At 42.3% G+C, this 14,735-nt stretch overlaps 2 protein-coding genes across 4 annotated transcripts; both read left to right on the plus strand.

The window, feature by feature from the left end:
• The first annotated feature begins 423 nt into the window (after positions 1–423).
• On the plus strand, positions 424–1,861 carry LOC6631504 (dihydroorotate dehydrogenase (quinone), mitochondrial). Its single transcript, XM_002055287.4, has 2 exons — positions 424–594; positions 661–1,861. Exons 1-2 carry the CDS (start codon positions 574–576, stop codon positions 1,828–1,830), a joined length of 1,191 nt encoding a protein of 396 aa, XP_002055323.2. The 5' UTR covers positions 424–573; the 3' UTR covers positions 1,831–1,861.
• A 280-nt stretch (positions 1,862–2,141) lies between these two features.
• On the plus strand, positions 2,142–4,017 carry LOC6631503 (uncharacterized). 3 transcript variants are annotated; one of them, XM_015170964.3, is made up of 4 exons: positions 2,142–2,327; positions 2,484–3,030; positions 3,107–3,402; positions 3,503–4,017. In XM_015170964.3, the coding sequence occupies exons 2-4, from the start codon at positions 2,528–2,530 to the stop codon at positions 3,640–3,642; spliced, it is 939 nt and encodes a 312-aa protein (XP_015026450.1). In that variant the 5' UTR covers positions 2,142–2,327; positions 2,484–2,527; the 3' UTR covers positions 3,643–4,017. The 3 variants fall into 3 exon arrangements, with proteins under 3 accessions (XP_015026450.1, XP_002055322.1, XP_032295856.1); XM_002055286.4 differs by having other exon boundaries at positions 2,143–2,387; XM_032439965.2 differs by having other exon boundaries at positions 2,143–2,383.
• The last annotated feature ends 10,718 nt before the right edge of the window (positions 4,018–14,735 follow it).

Genomic DNA, 14,735 nt, shown 5'->3' on the forward strand with positions numbered 1-14,735 from the left:
GAGTGAGTACAATTAAACGAGGTTTGTTACTAATATAAGACACTTTATATTATTATTATATTATAGAGCTATAGGCAATCAGTATGGGTTGCGGTCATGGGAATAATCTGTCGACCGTTAAGTTCTTGTTTGAAAAAGCTTGCTTATCTTGCAAGATACAACATTGTATGTATGTATGTAAATTCACTTGCCTCGGCATTTACGAGGTTTAAGGTGCATATTATATGTGGCCCGAAATTGAGGTTAGGGCAGCAATGAGAGCAGGATTTGGCCTAAAACCCAACCAGCAGGAAGAAACAAGATATAAAGAATATACTCTGCTTTCTCACTTTAATAAGCTTAAGCTTGAACCAGATCGATGTGACTCAGTTGAAAAATGAACTAGTTCCGACATTACAATCGACTGGGCTTGGCATATCCTGTCATACGTTTGTAGAACCAATATAAAATGTATGTTTTGAAAATGTAAAAAAAAAAAAAAATTTAAAACTCACGACCGCGAAATACTTCAGGAAACCAAACCAATTGATCCAACCACAAACACAAAGATACACACGTCTCCAATAGTTAACCATGGTTCAACCCAGTGCAAAGGTGAGTTTCAAATTCTCTCAATTCAATTGCCAGATCAAGATTTACAAAGAACTTTGCTCGCGCAAGGGCCGGCTGCGTTCCGTGGGCCTCGTGACGGCAGGGGTCGTGGCTTTCTACATGGGCCTGAGCGTATACGAGAACCAGGAAGGCCTGTTCCGGACATTTGTGCTGCCGGCAGTCCGTTGGCTGCCCGCCGAGGCGGGCAACAATTTGGCATTGATGGCGTGCAAGTATCGCCTTTACCCAGTGTCCGGTTACAGGGACAACATAAACCTGAAGACCTCGTTTTTTGGCCGGCCCATAAGCAATCCCATTGGCATCGCGGCCGGCTTCGATAAGAACGGCGAGGCCGTGCAGGGGCTGAAGGATTTGGGTTTCGGTTTCATTGAGATTGGCAGCGTTACGCCCCAGGCCCAGATCGGCAATCCCAAGCCGCGCATCTTTCGCTTGCACAACGATCGGGCGATCATCAACCGGAAGGGCGTCGATAGCGATGGCCACGAGGCGGTGGTGAAGCGGCTGCGGCACTTGCGAGCCACCAAAGCTATCGATGTTGTCGTGGGCGTTAATCTGGAACGCAATCGCACATCCAAGACACCGGTCATGGACTACATGACGGGTGTGAAGACCTTCGCCCCCTGGGCCGATTATCTGGTAGTCAACTACGACCATTTGAAGGGCATGCGGAGCGTGAACAACAAAACGAAGCTCATCGAGCTGTTGGAGGGTGTCAACAAAGCGCGCGCCCAGCTGGGCGACAAGGTGAATGTGCCCATTCTTTTGAAGCTATCACCAGATCTGACACTGGACGAAATGCGGGACGTGGCCGCCGTCATCAAAATGTATGCATGCCGGGTGGATGGCCTAATCGTTTCCAATGCGACGATGTATCGGGGCAATCTCCGAGTCTCCAGGCTGGCCACTGAGAACGGCGGCATTAGTGGGGAACCGCTGCGGGAGCGCTCCACGAGACTGATTGCCCAGATGTACGAGCTGACCAATGGCTGCGTGCCCATCATTGGCGTGGGCGGTATTTCATCCGGCCGGGATGCATACGAGAAAATCGCGGCCGGCGCATCGTACGTGCAGATCTATACGGCTTTTGTGTACGAGGGCCCTGCTTTAGTGGACCGCGTCAAGGCGGATCTTTCCGCATGGCTCACCAAGTTGGGCTATACGAATATTAACGACGCAGTAGGTTCCAATTATCAACGATATCTGCCCAGCACCGATTAATTCCAAATAAATTAAATTTTGCGTTTTTAAATACATACATTATCCACTAGAACTGAGGGCAAGATTTCGTAAAGATTGGTTTTACGGTGAGCTTTTCCGGGCCGTTGGCAACGGTCCAATTTTGAAATGCATTAACATTCGTATACTCCTCACTGAGAGTTCTATGTTATTAACATGCGCTCCACGCTTAACAGTTTGCTGCCCATTTTGCTGTCAAATAATATGCATCGATATTTTTGTTGTACAGCGTAACAGTACAAGTATTCACATATCCGTCAACGAGCTAACATTAAATTCAGTATTTGTTCGGTATTTACAATAGAATTTCGCTTCGCATCCACTTGGGTATTTGCATGATAGCACGCATGCGGTCACACTGTGTATTTTGTTGCACTGCAGCCTCTTTTTAATGTTTTAGTCCAATATTTATGTAAAACAAAACGAGAAGTGCGTAGCACATAAATGTGCATAAGGCAGTTCAATAAATAAATAATCAAGTTGAGTGCGCCAAGCCAATAGCAAGACCGTCGTGCTGGAACACATCGCCCCACTGGCAGGTTCATTAGTCGTGTACCATTGTCTGTCATTGTGCAGCGATGAAACAACAAAAACAAAAACGTGCTTACAACGCATTTTACAAATTTCTATTGCAGATTGACGAAATCCAACAAGATATTTGAAACACACAGAAAACGCAATGGACGTCGAGGAAAACTACGAGTCACAAAGCACAACAGAGACGCCGCCGCAGCAGGGACCGCAGTCGCAGATGCAGATGCAGATGCAGCAGCTGCCGCAACAGCAGCTTCCACAGCAGCAACAGCAAATGCAACTGCTGCAAGATATGCAATGCGAGCCGCTGTTTGGCATTACCACAAATACAACAACAACCACAAATCCAATGATGGACACTGGCAACATTGCAATACCGTTGCCAGCGCCGCCTGGGACGGGCCTAGTTCTGTCCGGACCAGTGCCAGCTGTCTCCTCAGCGTTACCAACACCCGCACAAGCAGCGCAGATCAAGGGTCTTGGCGCGGCTCTTCCCACAAATGACTATGATATTGACTCTCTGCTGCTGCAGCAATTCAGTTGCATGGGCACCACAGACCACGAGGATCTGATAAGTCAGTTCCAGAGCCTCATGAATAATCAAATGAATCGCGAGTCGGCTCGTTTTTATTTGGAAATGAGCAACTGGTAAGTGGTCCGTCCAGCTGTTCATATGCATTTATACCTTACATATATGCACATAATATGTATTTAATATGATTAGGAACTTGCAAACTGCCGTCGGTTGCTATCTGGACTTTTGTAGCCTGCAGTCGTTGCCTTCAATGAAAATTGTGCAGGGCCAGCACGTGAATGCCCAGCAGCAGGCATTCCAGCTGCAGAACGATGGCAACGAACGCTGGCCGAATGGCTGCTATTTAACATCGCCAATACAGACGCAACGCATCAATGTGCCGTCCTTGCGTCCGGGCGAAACTTGTGATATATTGGCTGATCTGATGCCCACACAGCCGGCAATTATGTGGCGCCTGTGCACGCCCAACGGTTGGTACTTTGGCGGTGAGTGGAGGGCTTAGCTGTGTAGGCCGCAACTGAACGATCAGATTTTTAAAAATGTATGCTTCTTCCTCTCACTCTCTCTCTCTGTCTGTTTTGCTAGATGCCATCTGGATGATACCGCCAGGCACACAGGCTAGCCAGGATGAGCTACAACAACGCATGGTGCAGCTGATCACCTCGGACGCGAAACCGGAGGTTTATCCACAGATCAAAATAGTGATAACTGCGCATACACAATGAGAAAGCGCCCACATTTTCATTTAAATGTTCGCGTTGGGCTGCATTTCATTACGAATTGCACATCGTTATTTCAAATTTGAAACTATTTATACTGATTTTGGCTAGCTACAATTCGGCCTTTGATTCGAATCCAAAACATCCAAAAAAAACAAAACACAAAACTGTATTTTTTTATCGACGCATTTGTAATTCGATTAACAAAACCGAAAATTTCCCGTCGTAAATTTTTTCCAGAATTTGTATGCGCGAAATGGTTCTATGTTTAAGCGACATGGTTTTTTTTTTTTTTGCCCCCCCTCCTTTTGTCAAACCTATCCTGTAACAAATGTAGATTTAAGTGTTTTATTGAGCGAAAGAAAGAGAAACGAAGAAGAACATGTTTTTTTATTATTTGTACGTTTAGACTGTAGCTATAAGCATCTGACAGTTGCCCCAAACTGTTCGGCAAACTAATGTTATTTTATAACTGGGACAATCTTTAGCCCTAACGTTAGTTTAATAATTACTCATTCGGTTCAAATTTGTTACGATCTCTTAATTCGAAATGTCAAATCGTTTCGGTTGGCTATTGAATGTGGATATGATAAACTTGTACTTGTAAAATCAACGTATATAATAAGCAGCAGGCTGCAGCGCCAAGTCCATTAAATATATATATATATATATATTCCTGATCAGGAGGACAAGCTGAGTCGAGTTCCTTGCCGATGTGAGAAGCCCCTCCTTGTCGATTCCGTCTTCCCTTTTTATACTCTTGTAGAGATTATACGAAATGTGCAACGCACTGTGCAACGCGACATAGCCGACCCCATAAAGCATATATATTCATGATCCCAGTCTTGTCTCTCCATTTAAAAGCAACTATCACAAATCTGCATAGGTCCGTCGATCTGTTGCCGCCAGAATATCTGATAGCTACCATAAAAAACTAAGTTCGTGTATGCAACAAATTGTTATTTTCAATGACCAGACATATAACCAAAATCCCATACACAACGTACTACTATATCATATAGCACTATAGGAAGAGTCGCTCGAAAATGAGTTTTGGCATGGACAACTTTTCTGTTTTCCAAGATACCGCAGCCAAAGTCGGCTCCGTATCAAAGATGTCGTACACCAACATTTTTCTACAAGGGTATTCAGTCTTTGGCATGCCGAAGATAACTCGAAAACTTGAAAGAGATACGGATACCAATTTTGGAATGTAGTTTCTCGTCTGCCATATAGTCTTCCCGTTCCCCGCTACCCAACTTATCGATGTTATCTTTCGTTCTCGTTGTTTTCAAAGGTAAAGTATGTTTAGACTTCGCATTTTAACGACTAGAAAGAGATTTTTTTAAATAATATATACATGTATATATATATATACGTATATGACCTGTGCCATATGCAGACTAGGTACATTTCAGATTACAATGCACCAAATAAATGTCGCGTTCCAAAAACTTCTTCATTCTTTCATTTAATTGTGTTGCTTACGTGTTACAGGGTATCTCTTAGTGGGCAACCCTCACTAAAGGCCTGGAGTATATATATGCGCATCAGATAATTTGTTAAGACTTAATGACTATGCTCATTGGGGGCGTGGCAAATCGGCGAATCTATAGCTTCCCAAATTTGGAATAAAGGCTGTGTTGCTGTAGATTGACGAGCTGCTCCAAGGCGTGGCCTGTCGGGCAAGTCGATGTGTGGCTTGTTTTATATGGATATTGACAGAGTTTTCTGGATGCATTCTCACATGGCACATACACTCGTTCCACGTGGCATGTGGCCACATTTCCGTGGAACTCCCATACAAAGGAGCAGGTAACTATCATCTCGCTGTCCTCCTGTGTCGAAGCGGGCAATATGAATACTTGTGTGCATTTTAATTTGATCACGTTATGTAATCAGATTACAAGTACCGTTACTTATGTATGTTGACTCCCGCCGCCGCCCTAGCACCCACCCCAACCCCCAACCACGCTCAATGCTCATTTTTGCATGAAAAATTATAATTGAGTCAAAAATGCAAAGCACACACACGCACGTACGTGTATGTGTGTGTGTGTGTGTGTCAGCTCGTGCGTTGTGCACGGAAATGAAATGCATTGAAACGGAAAAGAAATTATAATCCGTAGTCCTTCACCAAAGCAACAACAACAACAACAACAACAACAATGAGGACGCAGCTCGTTTTTGACTTGAATTACAAATGGCGCCCATGCCACACGCGGGAGTCCTGTTGCTGGCAGAGGTGGAAGGGGGTTGGGGGCGTGCCGCTGATGTCATAGACAATCAAATCAAAAGGCGTCAAAGCGTATGTCCTATATCATCATAATGCATGCCATCTCATTTTCACGCGCACGATAAGCAACCGACTTTATATGGAGGAATAGGACGACGACGACGACGCCGACGCCGACGACGACGACGACGCCGACGACTATGGCGATGGCGATGGCGATGGCGACGCCATTTCCGTTTCCGCCCCCACCGCCCGCTTCAATGAAAACAAGCCTGCCAAACGTTTCATGTAATAACGTTGTAAAATTGCATTTGCCTATCCAACAAAACCAACATCAACAACAAACAAGAGCCCTCAAATCGGGTTTAGCCGACATGCAGATACCCTCGGATGCGAGGGAGGCAACAAAAATGCCAACTTGCTCGCGCTGTTCTGCTCCCTCTACCCTTAGCCCAGACACTCTGGAAAATTCGTTGCGCGATCCTAATGAATTTTTCAGTGCAGCACCTGTAACACTGGTAGTATCCAAATAAGTGCAATATTCGGGAACTCTGCATACTAAATACTCAATTTCCTATATCCAGCTCGTAAACGCTTCGAGCAAAAACAAATGTTGAATTCGAATACGCACGGCAGATCAAGAATAAATAAACTTTACGGATTGAGTGAAGCAGCCTGCTAGCTGACATACATTGGCACAACACCCATATGCCCTTTATACCCATTTTCAATGGGTATATTAACAACATTTCCATATTCATTCACGTTGTTGTTTCGGTTGCTTTAAAATTCAGATTATGATTTGATTTCCCAGCAACACAGCAGCAGCGGCAACAGTCGTCTTTGCCTCTACGTGCCCTCCACTCATCAAGTTACTTAGTTTGTTTGGGGGCCTGGAGCCGTCTGCCTGGCACGGGCCTATTTGTTATTCATAGATTGGGAATTACAGGCGGCCATTGGCAATTGTCAGCATCTTTTACACTCGCACTCGCACAGTCATAGGCACGTGTTGATGTCAACTTGTTACATGACCAACTGGGGTCGAATTAATTGTTTGTTTTGCTCATCCTCGTGCTGGCGCCTTGCATCACTCGAGCGCAAAATGGGCAGGTTGGGCGGCTAGCTGAAGAATTGGCAATTGCATTGCTTGCTGGGCGTGGCCCTTGCGACTGTATAACAGCTTTGAAACTGAGATAAATAAATAGGGCTTGCTTCTTGGCATAACAACTCATGCCGTTTCCTTTTCCCAATCGGCTTTTGCAGAATCCTTCAGCCTGCCAAGTTGATCATCTAAAAGACGATCGAGCCAGGCTTAAATATTTTCGAGTTGATTGCGAAAGGATTCAATTGATGCCAATAAATGGGTGCATTTATAGGCTTTTTTTCTTCAAGCATCCTTCATAAATTCCCTGCCCTTGTAAAATTTAATCCATCCATTCTACCTTGAACCCTCGAAATTCATCAAATTACGCTTATGTAGCTTCTCTATAAGTTTCATCTTCCTAGCTCTTACGGATTTGGCTGTGCGCTCATCAATCTAGCTGTCAGTTAGTCAATCAGGACAAACAGTGTTATATTTAGATGTTTAGATATATGTTCTAGATAAACAGCTGCCACCTTCAACTCGCCGATCTCTGGCACTAATCCTACCTTTGAGGCTAACGTTTCTCGTGCCTGATAACTGCTTGATAATCTTCTAGAGGGTGTTCTGAGGTCCCATGGTTCTCAGTTATGCTCCCGAATTCTTATTGTTAGAAATAATGTGTGTTAATAAAGAATTATTTCCCCATGTTCAAGGAATCGTCTCTTCGGCTTCGGTGATTTTACAATATTTTCTCTAAGGTCCCCAGCAAAAAGGATGCGAGTTTCAATCGCATCTCGTATACCGCAACCAGTTAACTACATATATTTTAAACTTAAAACTTGATCTTCATATCAGGTAGGTAGAACCTATGTGCCGTTAAAAGCTGTTCCTGTTCTATTCTTCCTGCAATCCTCAATGAAGAGAGAACATCTATTAATATAGTGGGAACTGTCAGTCTGTTCGTCTGCGGAAATTTGACTCTCATTATGCTCTCCCATTTTCTACATCTTCTTCATTAACAATTTTATTTCTCTTCGTCGCTCCACCTAAAAAAAAAATCACAGACTCTCTCTCTCTCTCTCTTTTTGTCTCTTTCTCTTTGATTCTCACTCTCTCTCACTTTCATACACTCTCTCTCTCTCTCTCTCTCTGTTTTCCTTGTTACTTTGGCACTTGATATATTTACATTTTTCTCTGTCTCGATTACTTTCTTTCCTTTCTTTCTCACTAGCTCTCGTATTATCTTTTAACTCTGCTAGCTCTTACTTTGTACTCCGTCTTACTTCTTTTGCTGCTGCCTCTTAAGTGTTACTTGAATTCATGAAAATCGCGTAGAAGGGCGCTTTGCATAAGGGCGGGGAAGACGGAGAGACAGAGAGGATAAAATTGCGTATGGCATGTGCTCCACTCTGTGGCTAATCTCTTGACATGATCCTAGTCTGGCCGCGGGCATTATCATTCTAGTTGGTGGGCAAATGCCAGGCACGCCGGGGCACATTAAATGCTAAAACAATGCCAGACAGTTTGACGCTGTTGGGCAGCAGTTGACCAACTTGGCATCTTGGCAACGTGGCAACTTTGGCAAGTTGCAGTGCTGCAGTTGTCCAGCTGTCCAACTGTCCAGTTCGGTGGTCGATTTTTATGAGCGCCGTCGTTGACAGCTTAAAAGTCTTTTAGCATGAAAAATATTGTCGAGTGGAGGCTTTTGTTGTTGTTGTTGTTGTTGTTGCTGCTGTTGTTGTTGCTGTTGTGGTTGCTGTTAAGCAAAAACTTTGACTTTTGATGTGTTCTGGCGATAAGATTTTGAGCGAGTGCTGCGATTTATGCCCCTGCCCCGTAGCAGCAGCAGCAGCAGCAGCAGCAACAGTTTGCGGCCAAAAGCGTTGCACTTTTAACTTATCTGTTGCATGTGACAATCAACTCATTTTAGTGGGTGGCATGGCGGGTTGGAGTGTGTGTGTGTGTGTGTGTGTGTGTGTATGTCCTCTTAGGATCGCTGGTTGCTGTTGTCGTTGTCATTTGGCCATAATTAGCACTGCTTGACGCGTTTTATGCGCATTTTAAGTGCAATTCTCGACTTCGAGCTGTAAATTAATTTCACAAATTGTGCAGCGAATGTGGCGATTGCGGCGATTTAGTGCGGCGATAAATATCAACTCGATTCATTAAATTTCTGTGCGCCCCTGCCTGCATGAGTGAGAGTAAAAGAGAGAGAGAGAGAGAGGGAGGGAGGGAGAGAATGAACGGTTATCTTTTTATGAGCCATCTCTTCTTTAACCTAATCTTCATTTGCATTTGTTGTTGCGCATTTGGCATTTTTGCATTTATATTGTCGCCTTTTAAACAAACATGATTTTGTACTTTAATTCTTTTTATGTCATATTTTAATTGTGTTAATTTAATTTTTATTTGTTGCATGTGACAATTGACTCATTTGTGTGTGGGTCCTGTTAGAATCGCTGCGTTCTTTTTGTAGTCGCTGCTCGACGCGCTTTACGAGCTGTAAGCTCGAATCACAAATTATTCAGCGAATTTTGGGCAATTGCGGCGAATTAGTGCGGCGATAAATACCAACTCGATTAAATGCAATGCAGTTCGCCTTATCTGTGCGCTGCTGCATGAGTGAGAGCAAGAGAGCGAAGCAGTTGTTATATATTAAGCATCTTCTCTTTAACCCGATCTTCATTTGCATTTGTTGTTGTCCGCTTGTATTTGCGTTTATATTGTCGCCTTTTAAGCTAACATGATTTTGTACTTCTATTTTATGCCATATTTAAATTGATTTCATTTGATTTCTATTTGTTTCTTGTCTGTCATTCGATTCAGTTTTAATGCATCCCCATCTATCGTATCTATCGGGTTTTATATGTATGCATATGGCCACAGAGCGCGCAAAATTAGCATACAACTTGGTACATTTATCGCCTTCAACTCAGCGTCTGATACCGTTGTTGCTGTTGTTGTTGTTGTTGTTGTTGTTGTTGCTGGTGTTGCTGTCATTGGTCACGGCCCATTTGGTTGATAGAGAAGAGGAGCGAACAGAGAGGCGAAGAGATGTGAACAACTTTGTGTGTGCAGCCTTGCTTTTGTTATTGCTGTTAAGGTTTGTACGATTTTGTCTTCGGCTTTGTTGGCCGCTCTTTGTTTTGTCATCGTGATATATAACTAGCGATAAGACACAGCCATATCGCCCCCAACGCACCCATAAATAAATTACAAAATGTGAAGAAAATACAATAAAAAATAAAAACAAACCTTTGGCCCATGGGCAGCGTTTGAATATTAATTTAGAGTCAATGCTAGTTAGCATACGCTTATTGGCCATCTCTTAATTGAATACCAGTAAATAATTTGCCAATAATTTCACCACCCCCCATAACGAATATCTAGCAAAAAATGTACCTAGTCTTTATATTAATCATAATCTTATTTTTACTTTTGAATTTAGGGTGAATAATTGGAATGATTATAAAAAAAGAAATGAAAAATAGCGACTTAAGTTAGTTTGTGGTATTCTTTGATTTTATACATAGCTTAATTCTTTTTCGTATTTATTTTATTTATATATAAAAATATATTTAAATATTTACTTACCCAGAATTCACAATTTGTTATTGCCATCGATTGGGAGGAGGGGATTGAATTTGTACCATCCTAAAACAAAAGAGAGCGGGTTAGAGAAAAAGCACGAAAAATAGGGCAATCAAATATGACATACAGAAATATGTAGAGAGAGAAAAGAAGAGAAAGAGGCGGAGAGAGAGCGAGAGAAAAAGATAGATAGATAGAGAGAGAGAGAGTGAGAGAGAGAGACAGAGAGAGAGAGAGAGAGAGAGAGACAGAGAGAGGGAGAGAGAGGGGTAAAAGAGCAAGAGAGTAACTTTGTGTATAATTAACAACAGGTACACAGTGTATTCTATAGCCGCCAACCCAATTTGTTAATTCAAAGCATTACAACTGCCAGGCTTACTTGAACTCATGAGAATCGCATAGAAGGGAATCGGTTTGATACGTCCCTAGATGCATGCATACATGCATATGCATATGCATACATAAGTGCGTGCATATACACATCCATACATATATACATACTTACATACATACTTATATAAATACATACATACTTACAAACTTACATACACACTTACATACATACAAAATATACACATACTAATATGTGTACATATATAAGTATGTCATACATACATGCATACATACATACATACATATATACATACATACATACATACATACATACGTACATACAAACATACATACATACATACATATCTTTATACATACATACATACACACATACATACATTCATACATACATACATACATTAATACATACATACATACATACATACATACATACATACATACACACATACGTACATACATACATACATACATACATATATGCATACATGCATGCATAAATGCTTACATACATACTTTCATACATAAACACACATGCACAACTTTATATACATTGCCAGCATAAACTTGCTATCACTCAACACTTATAATAAAAACATTAAAATCTGTTAAGCCTAAATACATATATACATACATACAGATATAGAGGCATGCAGACATACATAAGTACATAAGTTACCGATCTTGACGAAGAACTCAAAAACTCAAATGTGGATTAATAACAAAGTTATCATAAATCGTAAAGGATATCTACCCTGATATCTATATATACATATATCTATATGTATATCTATATCTATGATAAAACAGCTTATCTTACCAGATGCGCATTGATATATATATATATATAAAGTATAAGTATAAAGTATGTATATAGCTCGTTTTTATAATGGGTCTCGGGTTTAGAAATCAAATTTAATTAAAGAATTCGTAAGTTTGATTAAGCGCGTTTGTTTCTAACGAGGGTCGATATTGGGCAAACGTCAATAATGTTAAACATTAATGCAATAAGTTGTTCAGCAACAACAAATATAACAGCGACAACAACAACAATAACAAACATCGAATATTGATGAAAAGAGCCGCGCACGCGGATAAAAACGCAGACGCGACATTGCGTGATAAACATTTCTCAATGGGCATCGGAATTACGTGGAACGGGGCTGGGAAGAAGGGGTATTCCGATATGTATATATATATATAGTTGTGGATGAAGAATGGTTTTGGGGGACGCTGTCCGAGACTCTGGCCGAAAATGAAATGACATGACGTGTTGTTATTAAGCCGAATCCAAAAACAGAAAACAGAAAACAGGAAAACGCAGAGCTCGATTTTTTATGAATGAAATCACGTACGGGGCGGGTTTGCTTTGGTACGTTTGGATTTTGGGTTAGGGACTGGCACCTAGATCTGAAAGCTGAATCTCGACTCTCTGGACAGCCACACCCCGACGACGTCGTCATCATCGTCGTCGTCGTCATCGTCATCGGCGGCGGCGGCGGCGGCGGCTTCAAGGCGATTAGCAAAAAGCGGTAAATGTTGTGTTAAACCTCAATTAAGAAGCGGCCGATTCGAGTTCTCCAAACAGAACCGACAACAGGATGTTAACTTGGGCAATTTGAATTCGCTTTGACTGACGCCACACGCCAGGCCAAAGTCTCGAAATTTACGAGCTTAGGGCTGGATACAGCTCACAGCTCCCAGCTCCCAGCTCCCAGCTCCCAGCTCCCAGCTCCCTGCGTCCAGATCTCAGCTCCCAGATCGCGGCTCGCGGCGTTGACAGAGATCTAAATGATCTTCCAGCCTGGTGGCAGCGCACGCAACGGCAACGGCGCCTGGTAGGAGCAGGAGGAGCTGCCCTTCTCATCTGCTGCTCCTGCTGCTGCTGCTGCTGCTGCTGCTTTGGTCTGTTAAGTGCTTTTTAATTTGTTTGTGTTGAAACGTTTCCCCCCGAATGGCTCTTGCCCCACCCCACCACAGGTCTTCAGCGCGCTGAGCGCTTTTATCGGGAATCAGGCGAGCTGAGTGCAATTACGACACCTTCAAAGCCTAGCCATGCCCATCCCAAAGCCACTTAAACGCATCCCTTGGGGGTTGCACGCCCACCACCAGCCATCAGTGGGTGGTGGGCGGCAGATGGTGGGTGCTGGCTGTGCTGGCTTTTGCGATTGGGCTCTGTTACCTCTGCCAGCAACGTTGACTGAGTGCCAAGACCTAATTAAAATAACTTGGTCAACGGTGTGAAAATTACACGCAACTAACCAAGCATCAATCGCTATGCCCCTGCCCCGTCCCCTTGTCTACCTGGTATGCCACCACATTAATGGCCAGTTGGGCATTTGGTGGCCACTTTAATGAGTCCACGCAATCACTGGCCACCACTCGCAGCCGCCTTCTGCCTCTGCTTCTGCTTCTGCCTCTGCCTCTGCCTCTGCCGCCAGTGTCTGTCTGTCACGTCTGCACATCATGTGTCATTTTTAATGTCTTTTTAAATAACTTGGGGGACGAGTGTGAACATTTTCTCACTCATTTTTATTATGCTTTCTTTTTGTTGCTTATTTATTTATTTTTTTAATTTTTAATGAACTGCCATTGCGGCTGTGTATTAATTTTCGCCTCGTTGTGGGTTGAGCTCCTATTGGGTGAACAACAGAGAGCCAGAAGTGCCGTTAGCCGTTAATGAGTGTCAACCACAAAATGGCGGCTTGCAATATAAATTGGAAGAAATGCGTTTACCATAAAACTAGCTGGCGATGTAAGTACGTGTGTATGTATGTATGTATTGGTCGATTCAGCCGATTTTCCCCCTGTTTCTTAAATGTGTTAAACACGACTTTAATTGAATTTAAGATTCCGATCTATCTATGGATATTGGGAAAATAATCGGACGGTTAACGAAAACGTTTCGTATAAAGATTTTCCCCTTTTTTTTGACAAATGTGGGATGCATTTTAAAAGACTTCGCCTAGCGTAAAAAATTATAACAAGAGTAAAAATGCAGTTTTTTAACGTTCATGTCTAAGGCTAAGCGAATATAATCAATCAGTCAGTCAATTAGTCAGGGCAGGAATAAATTTGAAATAATATTAATTATTAATTACTTAATATTAATAACAACAGGTTCCGTGTTATTTAAACTAAAGTTAAATGAGGAGAAAAGTTAAAAGAGTTGGAAAAGTTTGGCACAAAAGCTAAATGCACTTATATCATAAAATGTAATATATATCAGAAAAAAATTATTCTTATTTTAAATGTAAGACTAAATTTCTAATTTTTAACATTTCTTTAAAATTTCAAATAAGTGTTGCCCCGGTTACTTAATTATAAGGATAAGGATAAGAATTTGCATTGCAATGCATTCCTCTCAGACTGCTCCTTCAAAGCTATTAATTAAATTCGGATTCAGGAACGAAAACACAATCAGATTGCCACAACTGTGGGTCAATACGCAGAGTATGTAAATATATGCATAGTACACACATATGACAATCTGCATGCAAAGCAATAATAAGATGTGCTCCGCAGCAACAATATCATCAGTAACAACAGCGCCAATTGTAGTCATTTGTAATGAAGCCATTTTGAAAAGCAACAACAACAACGACAACAACGGCAAAAACAGCATCCACACAAACAAAAAACAACTGCAGTGGCCTGAAGCGAACTCCATCATCAAAACAAAAGCAGCACCAACAACAACAACAACAACATCAACAACAGCTTCGGCATCAGCATCCGCCCCGAGCGCCTGGCCACTGCCCTCTCTCGATACCCTAGCGCCCCCCAACCTAGTACCATCGCAAGCTTCGCCAGCCCACCTTTACTCTTATATTATGT

Source organism: Drosophila virilis, chromosome X, assembly GCF_030788295.1.
Source record: "Drosophila virilis strain 15010-1051.87 chromosome X, Dvir_AGI_RSII-ME, whole genome shotgun sequence".
Classification (NCBI taxonomy): Eukaryota; Metazoa; Arthropoda; class Insecta; order Diptera; family Drosophilidae; genus Drosophila; species Drosophila virilis.